The sequence below is a fragment of the Microcaecilia unicolor genome, chromosome 10 (assembly GCF_901765095.1).
Source record: "Microcaecilia unicolor chromosome 10, aMicUni1.1, whole genome shotgun sequence".
In the NCBI taxonomy this organism is placed as follows: domain Eukaryota; kingdom Metazoa; phylum Chordata; class Amphibia; order Gymnophiona; family Siphonopidae; genus Microcaecilia; species Microcaecilia unicolor.
Genome location: NC_044040.1, coordinates 198,067,790 through 198,092,643, shown reverse-complemented (window position 1 = coordinate 198,092,643; position 24,854 = coordinate 198,067,790). Strand labels below are relative to the sequence as shown.

General features: G+C 45.3%; 1 protein-coding gene across 2 annotated transcripts in view; it reads right to left on the bottom strand.

Moving 5' to 3' along the window:
- The window catches only part of FNDC3B (fibronectin type III domain containing 3B), a 549,281-nt gene that overhangs the window by 388,990 nt on the left and 135,437 nt on the right, over nucleotides 1-24,854 (bottom strand). For both annotated transcript variants that reach the window (XM_030216206.1, XM_030216207.1), the window contains exon 2: nucleotides 22,109-22,247. In XM_030216206.1, the coding sequence (XP_030072066.1) occupies nucleotides 22,109-22,219 (111 nt within the window). In that variant the 5' untranslated portion in view covers nucleotides 22,220-22,247. The remainder of the gene's footprint in view (nucleotides 1-22,108; nucleotides 22,248-24,854) is intronic.

The following is a 24,854-nucleotide window of genomic DNA, read 5'->3' as shown; positions in this document are numbered from 1 at the left end:
TGTACTTTTGCTCCCAGGAAGGGTGAATTAGCGTGACGAAAATAAAGCCTAAAAATGTTATTTCGGTCCAATTGCAGGGCAAAAGTGACCAAAAGCGTAGTTCTCTCAGTTCAAATCAGATAGGGGGTTAACAGGCAATTTTGTCTCTCCAGCTCCAGAGATATACAGTAGTCTTGTAATAGGTGGATATCCCCCAGAGGGAATACCCAGTACTTCATTAAGGTATTTTTTAAACATATCTAGAGCTGGCATGAGAGGCGATTTAGGAAAATTAAGGAAACGTAAATTGTTTCCCCTAATCTGATTTTCCAGGTACTCTATTTTTCGCTTTTGGAGACTACTATCTTTCATCAATACTTGTGTAGAAGAGTTCACCATTTTAAGGTCATTATCAAAAAGTTCCATCTTTGTGGATTGTTCTGCAATTTTTCCTTCTAAATCATTTTGTAATCGCTTTAGCTCCGTTACTTCACCTCTCAAAATACCTGTTATTTGCAGCAGGTTGGTATTCAGTCCCTGTATTGCCTCCCATAAAGAATCCATTGTAACGGTCGCTAGTTTACTCAATACTCCAAGAGTCATGGAAGGTGCGACAGGACTTCTTTCAGACATTACTGTCTGAGATGACAAACTCACTGGCATCGACATGGCGGTAGGGCCCCCACTCGCAGTTGCAGATGACCGACTTCCAGACTCAGCTTGCTGCGCTCTCTCCCCCGCGGTTTCACTTCCCAGTCTTGGAGGAGCTATTATCGGAGGAGGGCTCAAAGAAGCTCCCTCGGCGCTTAGGTCAAATTGTTCTCCCGGACCTCCCAAAGCATTCACTCCGGCTCCCGGCGTTCGGAGCCCAGATTCTTCAAGCGTCAGTTGCCGCAGGAGAGGTGAGTCAACCCTGCCTGTGGAGGAAGGCACTCCGAGTTTACCTTTCCGCTTCCCCATTACAGGACCGCGGTTTCTCGATTGGCAAACTTTCGTGAAGTTTCTGGAGCTCTTTCCTGCACGTCTGCTCAGGCAGCCATCTTGGATCAGTGTCGGGAACGAAGAGATTTGAGCATATTTCTCCTACTTTGAAATGTTTGCACTGGTTGCCAGTAAAATTTCATGTACAGTATAAAATACTAACTTTGATCCGTCAACATATATGTGGTTTAACTGCGCAATGTTTTATAGACTCTCTGATCATGTATGATCCACAACGAGATCTTCACTCCAGATTAAAGAAGAAGCTGTTTGTCATTTATTAGGAATGTGGAATCGTACTTTTACAGTAGCTGGGAGGAATTTGGGGAACCTTCTTCCAGCTTATTTAAGACTTTGCACTATCAACAATTTAAGAAATTGTTAAAAACTTTTTATTTTGTAAAAGCATTTATTGACAGATAAAAACAAGTCTGTTTCTTTGGCAGTTCTATTTTGTCTATGGCAATTAAGATTTATAGTTTTACGTGATTGTTAGTGTGTGTTTCGATATTGTGAATGTTTTGCTTGTAACCCGCTTTGACTCTAAAGCGAGATATAAATCTACGAAATAAATGAATGTGTATTGCAACTTCGCCTCCTCTCCACCCCTCAGCATCGCCTCAATGCAAGTCCATGTATAAATCTGCATGATCTCTTAATGTACGTATTTTTTATACAAGCATAGAGCTGCACAGTTTTATAAAGGCCCTTTTTGTATGTAAATCAGGATTTACACTTCAAAGGGCCTTCATAAAATTGCCACCAAAGTGTCTAAATGACCAAATGATTTTGTCAAACAGCAAGGAAAACAGGTGGTATATTAGTAGAGGCCAGCACTGCACTTTGTTTACTGCGCAAATCCACTCTACTTGGCAATACATGCCAATGAATAAAGTCTGAAATGGTCCCAAAACATCAAGGAAATTGTGAACATTGCTGGCTGAAAATGTTGGTGAAGCTTCAGGAACATTAAACTCCGAAAGGTCAGAAATTCATAACTACTTCTACTAGCGGGAAAGAATATTTGTCTTTCAAGCATCAAGTTATAAAAAAAAACTCCACACGTTTCATAAGAACATTACACCTAAATACGATTTGCAGTCTTTCTTTTTCAGCCCTTTGTTGGTAGCTCTATGGATTCACAAGAATAATGACTGTCAACGGCCCTCCTGGTGGTAAATTTATGGACAGCAAACACTGAAGGGGGAATTCTGCCCCTGGTAGCTGGAAAGCAGATTCAAACGGCAAGAGTATGATCTAATGGAAAGAGTTTTAGAGATACAAAAGAAAGAAAACTTGCCGACTTTGAACAAATGGCCGCATCAATAACCAATTAACAAAAATGAAGGTTCTAAGTTCACCCCCTCTCCATTTATTTAAGTGACCATAAACCATTTCAGTTCAGCATCATCTGGTATTACACAATACAATTTTAACAGCGTTGTACAGTAACAAAGTAAATAACACGTTACAATACTTAAGTAAACATTTAATGACGTTTACTTGTTACCAAAGCCATGGCAAGCATGAGCACTTTTACTTGTAACGAAGTATTATCTGAACCAGTTTTAAATACTTTTACCTCTTCACGTGCTGCTTCGTTACGAGTAAAAGGCTGAAGTATTAAATTTTCCTCCCCCCTCCTTCTTCTCACACAGCTCTGACATCTCCCCTCCCGCTTTCCCCCCATGAGGTCCTTAAAAGTTGCATTCAGTATCTAACAGTGGTTAAGGCTTCCTCTCTCCCTCTCCTCATCTGGTCCTTAAGTTAAAACACGACTTCCGTAAGTTTCCGAGGGAGGCCCAGGCCGAGTCGGGCAGCTCATTACTTACTGTTCGAACATCTGCTCCAGGTCCTTGAGCTGCTTCCTGGAGAACTCTTTGAACTCCGTGTTCAGGTTCATACCATCAGGCTGGGCAGCTGCAGCTGGTGGTCACCAACGCGATGATGCCCTCGGAGGCAGCTTGGCGCTCGGCTCCAAGTCTGTGTCCGCGAAGCCATCAACTGCTGCCTACTTCCGCTTTCCTCCCTCTTCCCTGCTGCCAAGCTGGCTAGCTCGAGCCGCCTCTGCAGACAGCGTTCCCTGCTTCAGCAGCGTGTGTACAGTGCCCTGGCGGACTACAGGGCCTTCTCCCTGCCACGTGCCACCCATGTGGAGGAAGCGGGACGCAGCGGAGAGAAGGCGTCTTAACCCGCCAGAGGTTGCTCGCCTTAAAGCGCTACAGCTCCTCAGCCCTGCTGGAGACTGCCTGTCTTGATCTTCGCTACTGCGGATGTCAGCTTTGATTTAGACACACAAAAAAAAAAAAAAAAAAGCTTTGAGGTATTTATCTTATTTTGTTTTCCCAACAGCATCCAGTTTAAAGACTTATAGCAAGGGTGAACAGTTCACTCTCACATTTAGGGGGTCTTTTACTACGGTGTACTAAAAATCAGCTAGTATTAACAGTGGCGTTCCTTGCCTGGATGGCACCCGGGGCAGAGCGCCAATGCGCCCCCCCCCCCCCACTAAATTACACCTTCCCCCCCTCCGGCGAAATGACCCCCCCCCCCAGGGTGCACGCCGCTGGGGGGGGGGGTGCCGCGGCACGCGCCTGCTCCGAGTTCGCTAAACTTCTTTGCGCGTTCGCTACAGCTCCCTCTACCCCAGAACAGGAAGTAACCTGTTCCGGGGCAGAGGGAGCTGCAGTGAACGAGCAAAGAAGTTTAGCGAACTCGGAGCAGGCACGCGCCGCGGCACCCTCCAGTGGCGTGCACCCGGGGCGGACCGCCCCCACCGTCCCCCCCCCCCTTGGTACGCCACTGGGTAATAAACACTGAGACACCCATATTACTACTACTACTACTATTTAGCATTTCTATAGCGCTACAAGGCATACGCAGCGCTGCACAAACATAGAAGAAAGACAGTCCCTGCTCAAAGAGCTTACAATCTATAGTGGGTATCTTAGCATTTAAGGTGTTAGGGTGTCAGGTACAAGAGGATCTTCGCCTCGTCCTTCCGCTGTTGGAGTCCTAAGCACCGGAATGCACTCCCGCAACACCTTAAAACCCAAGCGGACCACTCCCTCTTCAAGAAGTTGTTAAAGACCTATTTCTTTGCCAAGACCTACTCCCCACTTTTCACAGTTGACTAATGCACCCTCCTTGACATTTACACCCTGTTAGATGTTTTTCATCCTGCCTCCTCCTTGTATACTTTTCTAAGTTTCCTATTTTGTGATTTTATTTAACTTTTTGTAAGCCACATTGTGCCTGCATGTGTTGGAACATGTGGGATATAAGCAAACCATAAATCAATTAATTAATTAATTTAGCGCCAGCTGATTTTTAATGCGAGCTGAAAACACTAGCGCACCTAAGTAAAAGATCCCCTTAATACGTTATTTAACCACTGACTGCCAGTGTTCACAAGCCTATCTTGACTGAGGGAAACATTTAAAACTGCAGGATTTAATCCCCAAAATATGGCAATATAAAAAAAAAATGAAAACTTCATGTCTCCCCACCTCGAGCCATACCACCAGTCACAGAAGAAAAAGGACACAGCAACCCCATGAATGCACGTGTAGCAAAGAGCAGGGGTGGGCAAATGGCCTTCAAAAACAATCTAAGGGACAATACTGGAGGTGGACGTAAAAAAAAAAATCGGTTTTATTCATATATTGCCAAAAACGTCGGGATTCTAAAGACTCTCGTTCGCATCTGCTCAATGTATCTCTTTAACGGCACAATACAGGATGCGTTTGCCACTTTTCCGGTGTTGTGTCATGCTGACAGTTCAATGCTGCAAGGCGAGTACTGTGTATTTCATTTCTATGCTCCTAGATTCTTCTTTTTCATACTTTTAAAGCTTTTAAAACACTGCAGCCGGACTCATGTTTGGAAAAACAAAATACAAAAGTGCCTAACCCCTAAGAGAAAGAATATACTGGCTTCCACTTAAAGAGCGTGTTGCGTTCAAGGTCTGCACTCTGGTTCATAAAATCATTCACGGAGATGCCCCGGCCTACATGTCAGACCTTATTGACTTGCCACTCAGGAACGCTAATAGATCAGCACGCACTTTCCTGAATCTTCACTTTCCTAGCTGTAAAGGACTGAAATACAGATTAATACATGCGTCCAGCTTTTCCTACACGAGTACGCAGTTGTGGAATGCATTACCACTTGACCTGAAAACAATCTACGACCTAATCAACTTTCGCAAGTCAATGAAGACCCATCTCTTCAACAAGGCATTCCATAACGTTCCAGAACAGGAGCTGTAGCGCATCACCATTTATCTGATATTCCGAATGTTATCTCTCTATACCTGATTGCCCAATTCTATTATGTCATCCATATTCTTTAAGTAATACCAATTGTATCTTTTACACTGCTATGGCGAATGCCATGACGGAACATTGTAAGCCACATTGAGCCTGCAAATGGGTGGGAAAATGTGTGATACAAATACAACAAATAAATAAATAAATAAAAATACAAAGGTAGGTCTATGCACAGTACCTGCTCTAATACAACAGTGCACAGACATATATATATTTTTTTTCTCAAAAGGGAACATGGCGTTTATTGCATTGGGTTGCATTGCGTAGTCTTTGTACATATTTTTATCTTATTACTGATACTGTGGGATGTTATCCGGGTTGTAAAATAACTTCTTAGGTAGCGCACATATGATATACTGTAAGGTTTATTCAGCAGTGAATTTAAGATTTAGCCATGTCATTTTTAATAATTCATTCTCTATAGTCGCATTCAAACCTCTTTTTTTTTTTTTGTCCGATGCAGATTGCACTAGGGTACTTCAACTATTGCAATCCCGATTTGGTTTCTTCATTCTATTAAGCCTGCACAGATTCCGCTTTTAAGGGTTAGGACATAATGAAGCTTGGCTGCCATTCGGATATTTCCACTGGCAACAGATTCTCAGCAAAATAAAAGGAACTTTGATCAAGTGCTTGATTTTAACTGATGTTAATCTACTGTGTTCACTGCTGTGATACAACTGTCATTAGCGGTATATCAAGTTTAATAAACAAACACACATTTTGCAGTACATAAGTATTGCCATACTGGGAAAGACCAAAGGTCCATCGAGCTCAGCATCCTGTTTCCAACAGTGGCCAATCCAGGTCACAAATACCCGGCAAGATCCCCAAAATGTACAAAACATTTTATACTGCTTATCCCAGAAATAGTGGATTGTCCCCAAGTCCATTTAATAACGGTCTATGGACTTTTCCTTTAGGAAGCCGTCCAAACCTTTTTTAAACTCCACTAAGCTAACCGCCTTTACCACATAGTCTTTTTACTTTTACCTGAGTAAAGTTTTTATGTGATTTTCATTGTACTTTTTACTTTTACTTAAGTAACATAGTAGATGACAGAAGAGACTTGTACGGTCTATCCAGTCTGCCCAATGAGATAAACTCATTACATACAGTATGTGATACTTCATAGGTATATCTGGTCTTGATTTGTCCTTGCCACTTTCAGGGCACAGACCGTAGATGTCTGTCCAGCACTGTCCTTGTTCTAAAATTTCTGAAGTTAACGTCAAAGCCCCTGAAAAGCTCCACTCCAGCCCACCCAAATCTATTCAACCATGATCAGGGCACAGACTGTAAAAGTTTGCTCAGTACTGGCTTTGCTTCCCAAATACCAGTGTTGCTTTCGAATCTCCGCTAAGCTTCTTTGGATCCAAATATGCATTTAGCTTTACTTTTACTTAAGTACTTTGACCTAGTACTTTAAACAACAGCGAGTTTTAAACAGCACCCAAGTCACTGGCCAGACCTCATCTGGAGTGCTGTGTATAATTCTGGAGACAGCACCTTCAAAAGGGTAGAAACAGCATGGAGCTGGCCCAGAGGGCAGCTGATAAAGTGGTCTGTGGCCTTCCTCCATTAAGCACACGGGGACAGACTTAAAGATCTCAATACATATAACTTTGGAAGAAAGAAAGGAGATATGATAGAGACAATTAAATACCTCCATGGCATCAATGCACAAGAGGCAGGTCTCAAGTGGAAGCGGGCTAGAAGGACCATCAATCTGACCCAGTATGGCTGTTCGTATGTTCTTATGTACAAAGCTCTGGAACAAAGGGTCCTAGGATGAAGGTCGGCGGGAACAGACTCAGGATTAATTCAAGAAAAAGGTGTTGGATGTGTGGAACATCTATTATGTTACTAGACTAAAAATAGGCATTTTCTCCTTCTACAACATATGGTATCTAAAGGGATTTCAATTTAGCTCACGATTTTTTTTCATTAGTAGCTCAAGGTGATTTAAGGTCAGGTGCTGTAGGTATTTTTCTGCCCTGGGAGAGCTTACAATCTAACACCCCTGTTTACTACTACTACTACTAACATTTGTAAAGCGCTACTAGGGTTACGCAGCGCTGTACAATTTAACAAAGAAGGACAGTCCCTGCTCAAAGGAGCTTACAATCTAAAGGACAAAAAAGTGCAGTCAATCAAATTGGGGCAGTCTAGATTTCCTGAATGGAGGTATAATGGTTAGGTGCCGAAAGTGACACTGAAGGGGTGGGCTTTGAGCAAGGATTTGAAGATGGGCAGGGAGGGGGCTTGGCGTATGGGCTCAGGGAGTTTATTCCAAGCATAGGGTGAGGCGAGGCAGAAAGGGCGGAGCCTGGAGTTGGCGGTGGTGGAGAAGGGTACTGAGAGGAGGGATTTGTCCTGTGAGCAGAGGTTACGGGTAGGAGTGTGAGGTGAGCTGCGCTGCCGCTGCAGTAATGCAGACGCAACCTATTCACTTTGAATGGACTGGTTCGGTATTGCCACATGGCTTTGTAAACGGGGGGTAAGTTTGTACCAGAGGCAATGGAGGGATAATTGACTTGCTGAAGATCACATGGCATCTGTGTGAGATTTGAACCCTGCTCTAGCTACTAAGCTACACCTCAATATACTTTTGAAGGTCAGGCAGGCAAAAAAAAAAAGAGGAACCACAAGGAAATAGAAAATCTGGTGAGGGGAAGACACACTAGTAGATTAAGCCACGGAAAGAATGCAGCTCTCGAGACATATTTGTCATAATGGCTGCTAGAGACGCAGATTATGTACAGGCTCCGAATTCCAAGGACAAGCTCAAAGTTTATTAATTGGCAGTACTCTTTGCACACTGTGAAGGGAAAAATATGAAACACATTTTCCAGCTAACGCCCCCTCCTCTCCAACAGACCAGTACAAAAAATATGCACGGCTCTAATTCAAGGCTTACTTGTGCACCATGACATCAGTGCCTCAAAGCAAGCCAAGTTTAGTACTACATCTGGGAATTGTGTGTCAGGACATTGTGACTTCTTTTGTGTATACACACCAACTACATACTCGGTGATAAGTGAACTAAGATTTATGTCCCAAGGCCTCCAAACATCAAGCAAGGCCCCTGTGCTCTACAGAAACCTTTCCAAGATTGGGTGGAAGTATTTTAAGGGAAAGGTTGTACTTTTTGTGTACTGCTCTGCGTTTCAAGAGCGCAAGCAACGCGGTAACGTCTCTACAGTTATCACAGTTTCTCAAATTGTGGGTTGGGACCCTCAAAAGGTCACAACCTAGGTGGCCTCTCCATAGGTGCATCATTATTCTGCACCTCCGGGAGGGGGAGACATACAATTTCAATTTGGCCGCAATCATGGGATCACAGCCACAAAGAGATTGGCAATAGCAAGACATTCTCTATCAAGACCAGAAAACATCTGGGACAACAGCCTCGCTAGTTTTAGTAACTGTCGGTATCAGGCAGACGTGCCAATTTCCCGTATTTGGTGGCAGATTCCAATTTGGGCTGGTCAACTCCCTCACTTCCACTGAGGTGGCCCAAATTCCCACCCAATGACTAAGCAGAGCACCCCCTCCCCCCCTTTCCTCTTTCCGTGCACACCTAGGTTTGGAGTCTTGTGCACCTAGCCACAAACCATGTTCACTCTGGTGGATCCTCTTCTACTTCTATCCCTCTGCCTGTCGGCGTACCTCAGGGTTCTGTTCTTGGTCCCCTCCTCTTTTCTATCTACACTGCTTCCCTTGGTTCATTAATCTCATCCCATGGCTTTTCCTACCATCTCTATGCTGATGACTCCCAAATCTACCTTTCTACCCCTGATATCTCACCTTGCATCCAAACCAAAGTTTCAGCGTGCTTGTCTGACATTGCTGTCTGGATGTCTCAACGCCACCTGAAATTAAATATGACCAAAACCGAGCTTCTCATTTTCCCCCCCAAACCCACCTCCCCGCTCCCCTCGTTTTCTATTTCTGTTGATGGCTCTCTCATTCTCCCTGTCTCCTCAGCTCGAAACCTTGAGGTCATCTTTGACTCTTCTCTCTCCTTCTCTGCTCATATCCAGCAGATTGCCAAGACCTGTTGTTTCTTTCTTTACAACATCCGTAAAATCCGCCCCTTTCTTTCCGAGCACTCTACCAAAACCCTCATCCACACCCTTGTCACCTCTCGTTTAGACTATTGCAATCTGCTTCTTGCTGGCCTCCCACTTAGTCACCTCTCCCCTCTCCAGTCGGTTCAAAACTCTGCTGCCCGTCTCATCTTCCGCCAGGGTCGCTTTACTCATACTACCCCTCTCCTCACGACCCTTCACTGGGTCCCTATCCGTTTTCGCATCCTGTTCAAACTTCTTCTACTAACCTATAAATGTACTCACTCTGCTGCTCCCCAGTATCTCTCCACACTCGTCCTTCCCTACACCCCTTCCCGTGCACTCCGCTCCATGGATAAATCCATCTGTTCCCTTCTCCACTACTGCCAACTCCAGACTTCGCGCCTTCTGTCTCGCTGCACCCTACGCCTGGAATAAACTTCCTGAGCCCCTACGTCTTGCCCCATCCTTGGCCACCTTTAAATCTAGACTGAAAGCCCACCTCTTTAACATTGCTTTTGACTCGTAACCACTTGTAACCACTCGCCTCCACCTACCCTCCTCTCCTCCTTCCTGTACACATTAATTGATTTGATTACTTTATTTTTTGTCTATTAGATTATAAGCTCTTTGAGCAGGGACTGTCTTTCTTCTATGTTTGTGCAGCGCTGCGTACGCCTTGTAGTGCTATAGAAATGCTAAATAGTAGTAGTTGTGAGCAAGCTGTAGAGCTAGATGGTCCAAGAAGCCAAAAAAGCACTAGAAGTCCATTCCATTCTGTCCTGTCTAAATGTAGTACAAGGCCTACAAGAATGTTCCTTCCATTCACACATGGAATTTCTGTCTACAGGTTTACCTCATTTATTGCATTTGCTTATTCTTGGTTATTTTACTACTAGCCGTTGAGCCCGTGTAAACGCCCCCCCCAGTGTCGTACTCACTCGCAAATGCGCAGTAGAGACTTCAATACGTGGTGAGGGGGGCGGGACAGAGCGGGAAGTCTCTACTGCGCATGCCGCAGACGTACTCGCAACTGCTCCGCCCCCCCCCCCTCCGAGGTCACTGCTACCGCTCCCCCCACCCGGAGTCGCCGCCCCCCCCCCCCCCAGCCCGAGCACTGTCTGTTATTGAACTTACATGGCACCACGCAGACGCAGCAGGCACATCAGCAAAGCTGCCATCGGGACGGGCTTCCTTCTCTGCCTGTGTCCCGCCCTCGTGAGACGTAACGCGGCGAGGGCGGGACACAGGCAGAGAAGGAAGCCCGTCCCGACGGCAGCTTTGCTGATGTGCCTGCTGCGTCTGCGTGGTGCCATGTAAGTTCAATAAGAAAGACAGTGCTCGGGCCGGGTGGAGGGGCGGCGACTCCGGGGGGGGGGGGGGAGGGCGGAGCAGTTGCGAGTACGTCTGCGGCATGCGCAGTAGAGACTTCCTGCTCTGTCCCGCCCCCCTCATCACGTATTGATGCAGGGGCGGGGCAGAGCGGGAAGTCTCTACTGCGCATTTGCGAGTGAGTACGACACTCGCCTTTTATATGTTTGATTGTTACGCTGTTAACAAAATTGTAAGTTTTATGTTAAACTGTACCTGCTCCGCCTTGGGTGAATCTCTTCACGAAGGCGGTTAATAAATCCCAATAAATAAATAAAACATATGATCATGACAGAAGGGATGTTGCCTTGGGTTTCGTCCTTAAAACAGGACAACTAGAAACTGGAAGGGCAGAACAGTACATGGAGAACTCTAAAGGCGGCACTGACCTATTCCAGATAAGCTTCCCCTAAACGTTCGCTGCCTGCCACTGCTGGAAACAGGAAGGAGGGCCAGGTGGATCTTCGGTCTCACCCAATTTGGAAATTCTAATGCTAAAATGGTTATCAAAAAGATGTATTTGCTGCAGGGCACAGGGTAATGTTTCCTGTTCCAGGGCAGACAGCTAGGTTGAGAAGGAAGGGAGGGAAGGGAAAAAAGGAAGACAGGAAGGAAAGAGGAAATTCATAATGAGATCCCTAAGCATTCCAAATCTCTGCATAATGAACTCCAGCATTAATGCCACAGAGCCTGATTTGCCCAAATTCTCTTTGGCCTCTTGCAGATCTAGCTATTTGGGAAAACATTCATCGAAAAAATAAAATAGTCATCATAATCTGGGGAGGGGGGGTGGGTGGGGAAGAAGTTACCATAAACACTCCATTTATGCCTGCTCCACCACCCACAGCCATGACTATAATCGGCCATTCACTCAGATACATGAATGCTCTTTTCACCCCTGGCAGCCCTCGCACCTGAATCATTGCCATTCGACCACACCTCACGTATTAATATTTCAAGTACACCTACTTTCTACATAGCATCCATATCTATTTTTCTTTCCAAAACGTCATGAACTGACGTACACAGCACACATCTATGCCATTTATCTACAAGGCTGTGATTTAATAACGAGGCAAACAGGCCACCTCCGACACACAACTCACAGCAAAGTCTAAGCCAGTCAGTCACTTCCTTACCATAAATTGCTGTGATCGACTACTGAGAACATTTTATCCGACCACACAACAGTGGACTAAATTCAGTAAGAGCGCTACGTGCTTTTTTATAAACAGCGCTCCGAGTTTAGCACCAGGATCCACAATCAGTTTTGGATGCGAGCATTTATACCAACTGAAACTTGATGTAAATCACTGCGCCTAAATTAGGCGCAGATATGCCATATTCTATAACACTGCGCGCAAATTCTAGGGATCCCCCGACCTGCCCATGCCGCTCCAATGGCCACGCCCTTTTTCCGGATCAGCGATTCAACATTTATGAGTGCATCTTTATAAAAGTGCCCAGTAAGATGCGCACGTAAATTCCAAATTGTTGTCAAATTAGCGCCAATAATAGTTAGCGCCCAATTATAGGTGCTAATTAGCTTGTTATTAAATTACATTGCATGCGCCCACAATGGTGCGCACAATTTTGAGCACCATGTATAGAATTTGGGGGATTATGGGGATAATTATACAAAGCACTTGTATACTACCTTTTCACTATAGGGCACACAAAGCAACTCACAGGTAAGCATCATATACAATTAATTATCACACATACGAAAAATTGCTATTAGAAAACTCCATGGCTATAAACATGTGAACAAGTATATCTGTCAACAAGAGCGTATTTATACTTTTACATAGCCCGCATGCCAGGGGCGTAGCCAGACGTCGGCAGGAGGAGGGGCCAGAGCCCAAGGTGGAAGGGCACTGTTTAGCCACCTCCCCCCGACACCCCCCCGACGCCGCAACTGCAACCCCCCCTGCCACTTGGACCGCCGCCGCAACCGCCCTGCCGCCGCATCAGGTACCTTGTTTGCTGGCAGGGATCCCCAATCCCCGCCAGCCGAAGAGTCTTCTTCAGCGCCGGTCGACTCCAGCGCCTTCGTTGTGGGATCATCTGTTTCTGATGCCTTACGTCCTGCAAGGGGCTACATGCACGGTGCAGGACGTAAGGCGTCAGAAACAAATGATCCTACAACGAAGGCGCCGGAGTAGACTCGCACTGAAGAAAACTCTTCAGCTGGCGGGACTGGGGACCCCTGCCAGCAAACAAGGTACCTGATGGGGTGGCGCGGCGGGCGGCGACGGTGGGTCAAATGTAGAGGGGGCCAGGGCATAATCTGTGGGGGCCCATGCCCCCGTGGCCCCACATAGCTACGCCACTGCCATATGCAGGCCAACGATGTCTGGGCACAGCTGGAATGGAGTTTGATGCACTTAGGAAATAGAAATCCACTGGAGACGTATGTGTTAGGCGGGGAGAGTCTGATAGGTACGGGCGGAGAGAGGGATCTTGGGGTGATAGCATCTGAGGATTTGAAGGCGACGAAACAGTGTGACAAGGCGGTGGCCGTAGCTAGAAGGTTGTTAGGCTGTATAGAGAGAGGTGTGACCAGCAGAAGAAAGGGGGTGTTGATGCCCCTGTATAAGTCGTTGGTGAGGCCCCACCTGGAGTATTGTGTTCAGTTTTGGAGGCCGTATCTTGTTAAGGATGTAAAAAGAATTGAAGCGGTGCAAAGAAAATTCACGAGAATGGTATGGGATTTGCGTTACAAGACGTATGAGGAGAGACTTGCTGAACTAAACATGTATACTCTGGAGGAAAGGAGAAACAGGGGTGATATGATACAGACGTTCAAATATTTGAAAGGTATTAATCCGCAAACGAATCTTTTCCGGAGATGGGAAGGTGGTAGAACGAGAGGACATGAAATGAGATTGAAGGGGGGCAGACTCAAGAAAAATGTCAGGAAGTATTTTTTCACGGAGAGAGTAGTGGATGCTTGGAATGCCCTCCCGCAGGAGGTGGTGGAAATGAGAACGGTGACGGAATTCAAACATGCGTGGGATAAGCATAAAGGAATCCTGTGCCGAAGGAATGGATCCTCAGGAGCTTAGTCAAGATCGGGAGGCGGGGCTGGTGGTTGGGAGGCGGGGATAGTGCTGGGCAGACTTGTACGGTCTGTGCCAGAGCCGGTGGTGGGAGGCGGGACTGGTGGGTGGGAGGCAGGGATAGTGCTGGGCAGACTTATACGGTCTGTGCCAGAGCCGGTGGTTGGGAGGCGGGGCTGGTGGTTGGGAGGCGGGGCTGGTGGTTGGGAGGTGGGGATGGTGCTGGGCAGACTTGTGCGGTCTGTGCCGGAGCCGGTGGTTGGGAGGCGATATGGGGATGGGCACCTATGTTCCTTTATAAAACAGCTGTATTCTTGGAAGTTATTGATGCCCTATTATATAAAATGACCCCCCCCCCCCCCCCCGTGAGGGCAATTATTTAAACAGTAAAACAGTAGAAACAATCTTCGCAAACAGCACAGATGCAAACAAACACAATGAAGATGACAATGAAAAAAACACAGTGAGTAAAGGTGCTACTAAAACCTTTTAATCAAACCAAGGCGTGACTCAATACGGGCCTGTGTTTCGGCCTACATCAGGAGTCTAATGTCTCTGGCAAAACTGTGTTTTGGTTACTAAACACTAAAGACGTTGCTGGCCAATGGGCATTAGCGAGTGAACTTCACTTGCTCTTGTTTCCACAAACGTTCGTGAAGCTATCACTGGAAACAGCGCTTTATAAATCCGCCCCTTTCTTTCCGAGCACTCTACCAAAACCCTCATCCACACCCTTGTCACCTCTCGTTTAGACTACTGCAATCTGCTTCTTGCTGGCCTCCCACTTAGTCACCTCTCCCCTCTCCAGTCGGTTCAAAACTCTGCTGCCCGTCTCATCTTCCGCCAGGGTTGCTTTACTCATACTACCCCTCTCCTCAAGTCGCTGCAATGGCTCCCTATCCGTTTTCGCATCCTGTTCAAACTTCTTCTACTAACCTATAAATGTATTCACTCTGCTGCTCCCCAGTATCTCTCCACACTCGTCCTTCCCTACACCCCTTCCCGTGCACTCCGCTCCATGGATAAATCCTTCTTATCTGTTCCCTTCTCCACTACTGCCAACTCCAGACTTCGTGCCTTCTGTCTCGCTGCACCCTACGCCTGGAATAAACTTCCTGAGCCCCTACGTCTTGCCCCATCCTTGGCCACCTTTAAATCTAGACTGAAAGCCCACCTCTTTAACATTGCTTTTGACTCGTAACCACTCGCCTCCACCTACCCTCCTCTCCTCCTTCCTGTACACATTAATTGATTTGATTACTTTATTTTTTGTCTATTAGATTGTAAGCTCTTTGAGCAGGGACTGTCTTTCTTCTATGTTTGTGCAGCGCTGCATACGCCTTGTAGCGCTATAGAAATGCTAAATAGTAGTAGTAGAAACAGGAGAATATAACACTGAGTATCTAACATTCATCTACATGCATAACTTTATCTGAAAATTTGTGGAGGAATTCAAAGGGGAGGGGTTGAGGAGGGGTTTTCATTCATACACGTCCTTTTGAAAATATGCATGTATGGTAAAGAGCAGATGTGAATGTGAGCACATAAATTCCCAGAACATTTGCTGGTGCTCGTGCTGGGGAAAAGTAGATGCACTTAGGTGTAAAACAAAATGGCCTCCACTACCGAAGCTAAGAGATCAGCACTCAACTGTCTACTATCCATGGTAACACACAGCAAAGAGGATAATATAGACCCACAAAACATATACAGGGGCGTAGCCAGACTTCAACGATAGAGGGGTCCTGAGGGGGCACATTTTAGCCCCCCCCCCGGGCACCGCCAACCCCCCCCCCCCCCCATTGCTGACACCTCCCCCCCGCCCGCCATTGCCGACACCTCCAACAACTTTGACCCCCCCCCCCTGCCGATGACCCTCTCGACCCCCCGCCCGCCGTCACCTACCTTTGCTGGTGGTGGACCCCAACCCCCACCAGCCGAAGTCTTCTTCCTTTGTTTGGTTTCTTCTGGCTGAGTCTGACAATGTGCAGGACGTCAGACTCACAGAAACAGAACGAAGCCTTGCGATCTGCAAAGGTAGCAGGCGGCGGGTTGGCGGCGGGAGGGAGGGGTTGAGAGGGTCACCGGCAGGGGGGTCCAGGCCCAAATCTACAGGGGCCCAGGCCCCCGTGGCCCCATAGCAGCTACGCCCCTGATATATAAGAAGCTCAGAACAGCACAAAAAGGAGCTCCAGAAAAGTATGAAAAGGAATCTCTAGAATAAAAGGGGTGACGAGGAAGGGGACAGATTCAGGAATATTTTAAGAAAGGGAAGTGAAATGGGTGGAACGTGGGAAAAAGATCATGCTTAAAGGCAAAGCAGTAAGGGAGATCTCGGAAGGTTATCAGGGAAAGATGTCACGATGGCAGAACGGGGTATGGAAAGAAAAACAGCTAACCGGGTAAAGTATAGGAACAAGACTTATCAGGCGTGTCAGCAAAGGAAGGAAGAGCAAAGATTGAACTTTAAAGTAAAGAGCAGGAGAGGAAAAATCAGAAATGCTAAGGAGGTCATTTTATAACAGGTTACCTAGGTACACATTTGTGGGCTATATTACAAAAAAGTAAGTAATACAAATATTTCATTTTGGATGATTATGGTATTATTTTGGTGTATGGTAGATATTGTTAAAATGATCTCTTCTATGCCTTTTCATTATTATGAGTCCATTTTTGAACGGCTCCTGAGGACGCCAGTCGGTGAAACACAGTCATATGTAGAGCTCTTTGAATCAAGTGTTGGAACATTTCATCTTGAATCGCTGCATCTCTATGGCAAAGCAGAATCCAAATATCCAGAAAGTGGGACTCAGCATTGTGAGTGACTAAACTGCTCCGATTGCGTTAAACAAGTACTTGAAGAGGAATTTGTTGTGCCAGGATTTCTTAGCGACTGGACATTTTATTCCGTATAGGCATAAGAAGAGACTGTGATTTTCCACTGGTTGTTATTGCTTATTACAACAGATGAACTTTATGTGAAACCCTATATATGAAAAATGCAGAAACTGAATGATTAATGTGAAGATAAGTTTAGTTCTCAGATAAAGTGATAGGATGTTATCTGATGTGTAATGTAACGAGATCTCAGCATCCTGAGTGGATTTGTAGTTAATTGTGGGGCCGTTTTATTAAGCCACGTAGGCGTCTACGCGTGCCCAACGAGCGTCAATTTGGAGTTACCACCCGGCTACCGCAAGGCCTGGGCAGTACTTTCGTTTTATTACGTGCGTCGGAAAATAATTTTTATTTTCCTGCGTGCGGCGGAAACCGGGCGGTAATTGTCATTCTACACGCATAGACGATTACCTTACGGTTACCGCGTGAGACCTTACCACTAAGTCAACGGCTGGCGGTAAGGTCTCAGACTCAAAATGAAAGCGCGCCAATTTTTATTTTGCTGCACATCCATTTTTTTTAAAAGGCCTTTTTTACAGGCGCGGTGAAAAATGGATCTGTGCGCGCTCAAAACTCGCGCCTACACTAGCGCAGCCCATTTTTCATAGCACCTTAGTAAAAGGATCCCTGTGTGTTTTAGGTTCATTCTCAATTAAATTAATTTTGAATAATGCATAGTTATATAATCTTTTGAACTCTCCTTAATATGCTTTTTATGTATACAAGAGGAAAAGTGACAAATAATATATATCCCTAAATTTTGTATTTTACTATATTACAAAAAGAGACATAGGAAAGAACAGTTTTAGCAATCAAGATATACATATTAATCACCTCATCAGTGTTTTACAAGGCTTAGCTATGTCTCGCCAAGCCTGGTTTCATTACATATTTGCATATAGTGGAAAAAAAAATCAATATGAACATGACCTCCTTCCACACATTCTTTTTCAGTTTTACTGTACATTGCACATTGTCTGCATTTCTGTGGTTATCACCAAGTGAGGGGGAAAAAAAGTCACAAATTCCAGCTAAAATTGCTTTCTGAAAACAGCTTTTAGCAGTCTTTTCATGATTACCACCACACAGTTTGGGAAAAGTAAAACCTTCCAGCCTTTCTTGGCCCTCTCAAGCTCAAGGCTCCCGTCCATCGCGTGGGATCTTCATCATCAAGTGATCTTGGACCTCAAAGATCCATAGAGTTTGTGTTCAGTTACGACGCTGAAGTGCCACCTCTCGACTGTGGATGAAGCCATTATGGCAATAAATCTGACCAGCATTTTCTGCCAACCAATCAGTGAAGCCATTTGCCCTAAGAAACAGCTAATAAAGTTGTCATGCAGACAAGGTCACAGGGGCAAAAGGGGGGAGGGGGGGAAAAAGTAGAAATATAACTTTTTACTTCCAACTAACTTGTACAGTTTCAATGTGACTCATAACATCTTTACGGGGCTTTTTACTAAAGCGTGTTAACTTTTTTGACTGGGCACAAACAGAATAAAAGAAAACAATGCAAGCTCTTTGTACAGCGTTCGAGTAACAACATACATTACCAGAAAAATAGCAACATGAACCGACTCGATACAGAACGCGCCCTCTCCCAGACCTCCTAACACATTTGAAACTTCAAATTTTTAAGAGACATTTTAATCTATAAATCCCCACCACCACCACCACATTTCTCACCCAAACCCCATCAACCAAAGAGCTAACGAGGGAAGAGAAAGAGAGAGAGAAAAGGGGGGAAAAACCCCACCATCACCACAAGCCTCAGCACGAACAGTGCGAGACAAAGGGCTCCCAAATTGCTTCCCATTTGGCCAGAGTTTTGTGACATAGAGCCCATCGCCTCTCCATTTCACAAACGTATCACAACTTATTGACCCATTTTATCAAGGAAGGGACCTGAGAAGACCTCCACTGCGCGGCCAATGTGACCCTAAGAGCCAACATTGCGTGTCGAACCAACAGAGACTGTGATGTGGTCAAACCCGGAGGTTTCTGGGGAAAAAGGAAAAATTCAGGTGCCCATTTGATAGGCCGTCCAATCCACCTTTGAAGACGGTACAGGACCGCCTTCCAAAATGCCACAACTTGAACACATGACCACCAAATATGACCCACAGTACCCATCTCTGTCCACAGTTCCTCCAACATAAGGGGGATGCTGTCTCAAACATATGATTCAGGCGAACTGGTGTCAGATACCACCTACAGAAAACTTTTTGTATTTATTGCATCTTAAGGGCAAAGCCTGTACAGGAAATGCTGGGAGTATGGCAAGCATTTGCCCTGCATTTACCACACAGGGCAGACAGTGGCGTAGTCAAGAATTTTCAACAGGGAGTACATCTCTAGCACAGCCCACAAAGCTCTCGCAATTTCCTCTCTGCCCCCTACTCCCACCCCTTTACAGACCAGTATCTGGACTCTCTCTTCCCAGCACACAAAACTCTTACAATTTCCTGCCTCCGCTCCCCCACCGTTTACAGTCCAGTACTCTCTCCCGTCCCGCAAACCTCTCGCAATTCCCTCCCTCCCCTCATCTTAAAATCACCTCCAGTCTTCACCCAGACAGCGATAGCAGCACTCATAGGCTGCCTGTGGCCTGCTCTTGGGCTTCCCCTCTGAACCGTCCCGCCCTTCAGAAAACCAGAAATTGCGCCGGAAGGGGTGGGAAGCTTCGTAGAGAAAGCCTCGGTGCAGGCTACAGGCAGCCTATGAGCGCCGCTGCCGCTGGTGCTGCCTGGGCAAAGACTGGAGGTGATTTTAAGGCATGAGAGGGTTGGGGAGAGGAGGGAAACTGCAAGAGATTTGCGGGTCTGGGCCAGGAAAGGAAGGGAGAGATGTCAGACCATGCACTGAGGGCAGGAGGGAGAAGGGAAGGAAATGCAGCATGGCATCATTAATATTAATAGACTGACAGGGGGTACGCATGCAAGGCACGCACCTTGAAAAATTAGGCCACTGAGGGTAGAAACTTACCACATGGTAAATGCATCAGCGTTGCCAATGCACGTACCATAGCTCCGTGCATAAGAAGATACCAGAAGACGCCTCACCCAATCACCCTTGCAGAACTGCTCTCCCCCTCAAAGCACCACATTGCGATCCCTCTCCCAAACCTCACAGTGCAGAACCTTCCTCCCTCACCTCTACGCTGTGAAAATCCCCCACAGCCTCTAGGGTCATAAAAAAAAGAGCTGTCCCACACCCTAGCTGTCAGGGATGGCCACACCTCATCTCCACCCATGACCCGCTCAGATCCTGCCCCTACTTGCCCTAAGCAGTTACTGCATGCTAACAGGTAAACAGGTCCCCTAAGTATCCAGCAAAACAATTATGTGAAACCTAAACTACAAAGCACTTTCCTCGCTGAGACAAATGACACCCAGGATCATTTTCTAAAGTGATTTTTCAGGCACGTGGCAATATACATCTGTGCAATGGCTCTTTTAAGAGCACCTCGCAAATGTGGGGTTTACAGTGGAAACAAGATTGCAGGATACTATTTGATCATATCAACACAGCAACCCAGGCGCCCAAAGGATTTAAAGAATTTGCAAGAAGGGCAGTCATCACAGGGAAAAAGGTGATTTTGTTGGAATGGCTGTCCAGGCATGCTCCCACAATATACCAGTGGAATGGGAATGGAAAGGATAGAAACCTCAAAGATGGGCACGAAGAGAGGCCAACAATTTCAACAAAGATGGTCTGCATTTTGGCAGACCTTGACACCAGCGGCAAGAGGACATTTACTGAACGTTTAAAAATCTTAGATGTATTTAGGGGAGAAGCGGAAGCTAGTAGCAACTAAGACCCGGGAGGGACAGGGGTGGGGGGGGGTGGGGGAGCACAAATAGACAAATGTACATAGTGTTGTTATCAGCATGGAACAGTGAAATTCAGGTTGTAACCTGTTAGCTTCAATGTATAGAATGAGAATCGGGCACATTTGTTAATAAAAATGACTGAACCATAAAACTGCACCGGGCGTAACTGTACGCATAATGGCTTGCATGCAAATACTTCCACTGTAGATATTGGCAGGGGAGATGTCTGAGTGGAGCTGGGAGGTATGCAAGGGAATTATAATACGTTAATTTACACATGTACTTCTGTAATCGATGCTTGGACATTTACACCTGCTCTCAAGCAGGCGTTAGATCTGCATCTGCAAGGTTAAGCATGATTTATGCTAATATTTTATAAACTATACAAAAGGCTTTTACAACGATGAGAGATTGTGATATGAGCAGAATAAGTGCCTGACATACATTTGAGGCTTTTCTTTCTGCAAAAACTGCCTTTTTTTTTTTTAGCTTGAATGCTAAGTATTGCTTTCAGACATGTTGGATATTTGTAGCATTGACAAAGAGGCAACTATTTCTGTATATGGGAAAATTAGGAGGCCGCGCCATGCGGAGAATTCAAAATGGCGTCCGCTGCCAGCTCTGAGCGGGAAGAATCATCGCTCGCCATGCTCGGGCCGGCTCTCACACCTGTACAGCACGATTTACAGAGCCCCGCTGCTGATTTGCGCTTGCCACACCGGGAACAGCGCTTTACAATCTCTGCAGCCATCGCCGAAAACGGCGGGGAAAATTCAAAATGGCGGTTTCGCGCCAAAAACGCCCCGATCGCGGGCCCAACCCGGAGGAGTTAGAAAACACTCTTACCTCACCGGACCGAGTTATCACAGCTCCGGTCCCATAGAAGAATCAAAGGAAAACCTCTGTTCCATTTTTTTTTTTTTTTAAACGCTGTGAGGAAAGCAGAGGTAATAAGAACTCCGGAGGCTCAGATGAGTGGGAAAGGCAGGGAAAGGCGAACCAATGTGCCTGCATCCACTGAGTGGGAAAGGACAGGGAAAAGCAAGCTAATATGTCCACATCCACGGGGGCATGGGTAAGGCAGGGAAAGGGCTAACCTCTGTGCCTTCAAAGTGAAGCTGCTATAGCCTCTAACACCCCGGCTAACAACTGGCAAGCCAGGAGCCACCCCCAGGCAGATTTTTGATGGAGCTCGAAGAAGCTGCAGCCACCCTGCTTGGGGAGATAGAGAATACTGAAGAGGCAGTGGAGCTGGCTGGCCATGAGGCACTGTGAAAAAAGTTGAGTGCTCTCTATCTCCCCCTACTGGTTGATGGACACAACCCATACGTAATGGCTTCATCTGCTTGATGACAAGGAAAAAGTAGATGCAAACTAGGTACCTTCCAGTCCACTTAACCTAGACACCCTGTTATAAAATGACCTTCATAATGCATATGGTATAGTGCGCTTCAATTATAGGCACATCTGAAAAAAATGTTTCTGTTAAAGTTCTGAGAAAAAAAAAAAAGTAACAGGTGCAAGTAGTAAACATTACGAACGGATCATGCATTTCCGATTCTCAATTCAACAGTACTGACCTGCTGTGATCCATCTGCGTTCACCATGTGGGGCATCATGGCTACCTCCCTACTCAGCAATGGTGGCAGCTCCAGCGGAATTTGGTCTGTCATCATCATTGTGACGTACATTCATGGAGAATTTTCATCAATGGACTTCCTGAAAGTAACCAAGAAAAGTGCAAATTGAATAGGAGCTAAGGGGTCCATTAACAGAGCAGCCAAACACATCCACCGGAGCAAGTTCCGGGTCAAGAGTGCACCATTTTGGGGGGGGGGGGGGGGGGGAGAAAAACCTGGAAGTGGTTAGTGTGGCGATAACCCTGCCCGCTTACTGCCGGGTTACCGCAGAAGTCCTTACCGTCACCTCAATGGGTGGCGGTAAGGGCTCCCTGCCGCACGGCCATGCGGTAAGAGTTTTCTTACCAAATGGCCGTTTTGTTTTGGGGGCTTTTTACCCATTGTGGTAAAAAGGGCCCTGGCACGAGGGAAAAATAGCCTCCGCCCACTACCACAGGGCCCTTTTTTCCCCGCAGTCTGGTAAAAGAACCCTAAGTAATACAAAGACAATAATACAGTATAAAATGATGTATATATTCCCGCAATACTGTAACCTTACCCTTGAATTTACAAATCAAAGTAGTTTTTATATCCAGGGTAAAGTTGTAAAGAGAACGACAAAACATTTGGGATCTCTTTTTTTTTTTTTGGCAGAAACAAAAAAAAAAAAAAAAAGTAAACAAGGAGCAGATAGTCGATCAAGATGATGCTATTCTTCTGTAGCCAAAAATACATACTGTAAAATCTCAGTTACACGAATGTGCACTTTTTTTTTTTCAAAGAACATTTGGTGCACTCTGGATGCGCATAATTATTACTACTACTACTACTACTACTATTTAGCATTTCTATAGCACTACAAGGCGTACGCAGCGCTGCACAAACACAGAAGATAGTCCCTGCTCAAAGAGCTTACAATCTAATAGACAAAAAATAAAGTAATCAAATCAATTAATGTGTACAGGAAGGAGGAGAGGAGGGTAGGTGGAGGCGAGTGGTTACAAGTGGTTACGAGTCAAAAGCAATGTTAAAGAGGTGGGCTTTCAGTCTAGATTTAAAGGAGGCCAAGGATGGGGCAAGACGTAGGGGCTCAGGAAGTTTATTCCAGGCGTAGGGTGCAGCGAGACAGAAGGCGCGAAGTCTGGAGTTGGTAGTAGTGGAGAAGGGAACAGATAAGAAGGATTTATCCATAGGAACAAACTTGAGATGTTGTGAGGTAAGGATGGTCACACGGGAAGACAATGAAGGAACCAATCAACTGCTACAGAAGTGCCAGTCAATTTAATAGCTGTTGATTTACCTATTTTTTTTTTTTTTGGTTAATTTACATTTTAGAATACAGTAAGAAATTGTTAAATATTTTTATAAAATTTACAAAATGTTTAAAAAAAAAAAAAAAAAAAGACCAGGAAGTCATTTTTCTGGAAGTGGCCTATTTCTTCAATACAATTTTATATTATCCTTAAATTTTGTAACATCACTGAAACACATCAGAAACTCGCTATAAAATAACTTGAAAAAGATTTTAGTTTCCGGGAGAACTGCCACATATTTTTGCTTCCGATAGAACTTCAGTAGAGTGCCTAAGTTTTAGAATTAAATGTTTCATAGCTCACATACATGATTAGCATAATGCTTCCAATCTCACCCTGTGTATTCTACACAAGCAATTAGATTTTCACATTTGTGTTAAAATTAAAATGCAAATTATACATGAGTGTGCATTACATTCCAGATTTTACGGTATTCTGTACCTACAGCCATTGTGCAGATCTTAGGCTACTGAAAATATGAAAGATAAACATCAAAACAGAACTGAGACGCCCCAGGTGTCATTCATGCAGAGGCAAGCCATGCATATTAAAATATAAGGCCATTTCTAAGCCAATAGAAATTACTTATTAATTCACTGGTGTTACATTTGTCGATTTTTGTCTGCCTGTATCTCTTTTTGGAAAAATGGAAGAACTCTATAAATCAATCTGTGCAATAATGGAACTTGATTAGATGGCATTTAATACTACCATGAACATTTCTAGACGTGAAGACCAGAAAATTATAACAAGCAACAACTATCTAGTCTTCAATTATGTTTACAGTTTCAAATACATGGAAAAGGCCTCTTAGATCCCATGCCGTCTTAAAATTCTATTTACCAAGCAAGTTGTTCAGCTACATCCAGCAGGGGATCTGCGGTATTCAAGGAACCACCTACCACAAAACATCATCGCTCTGCCTCTGCTGAAAGAAATATCCTTCAGAAGATGGTACTGTGGAAGAGAATGCTACTCCGAAAGAGGGCTGATACATTAATGGAGTGGAGGAGTGGCCTAGTGGTTAGGGTGGTGGACTTTGGTCCTGGGGAACTGAGTTCGATTCCCACTTCAGGCACAGGCAGCTCCTTGTGACTCTGGGCAAGTCACTCAACCCTTCATTGCCCCATCGCATTGAGCCTGCCATGAGTGGGAAAGCGCGGGGTACAAATGTAACAAAAAATAAAAAAATAAAATGAAAAAACAGAGAATGTGCCAGAAGAAAACAGGCATTCAAAGAAATATCAATTCGGTTGATTCATTTGGTAATCAATAATTTTTCTGTAAATATCAATGACTGCAGTTTTCAAGCTCTGAATAAAGACGATGTTTTAAGCATGAGGAGAATAGTTTTATACCAGAGAATCTAGGTAGGTAAGGCGGTAAAAGCTGAG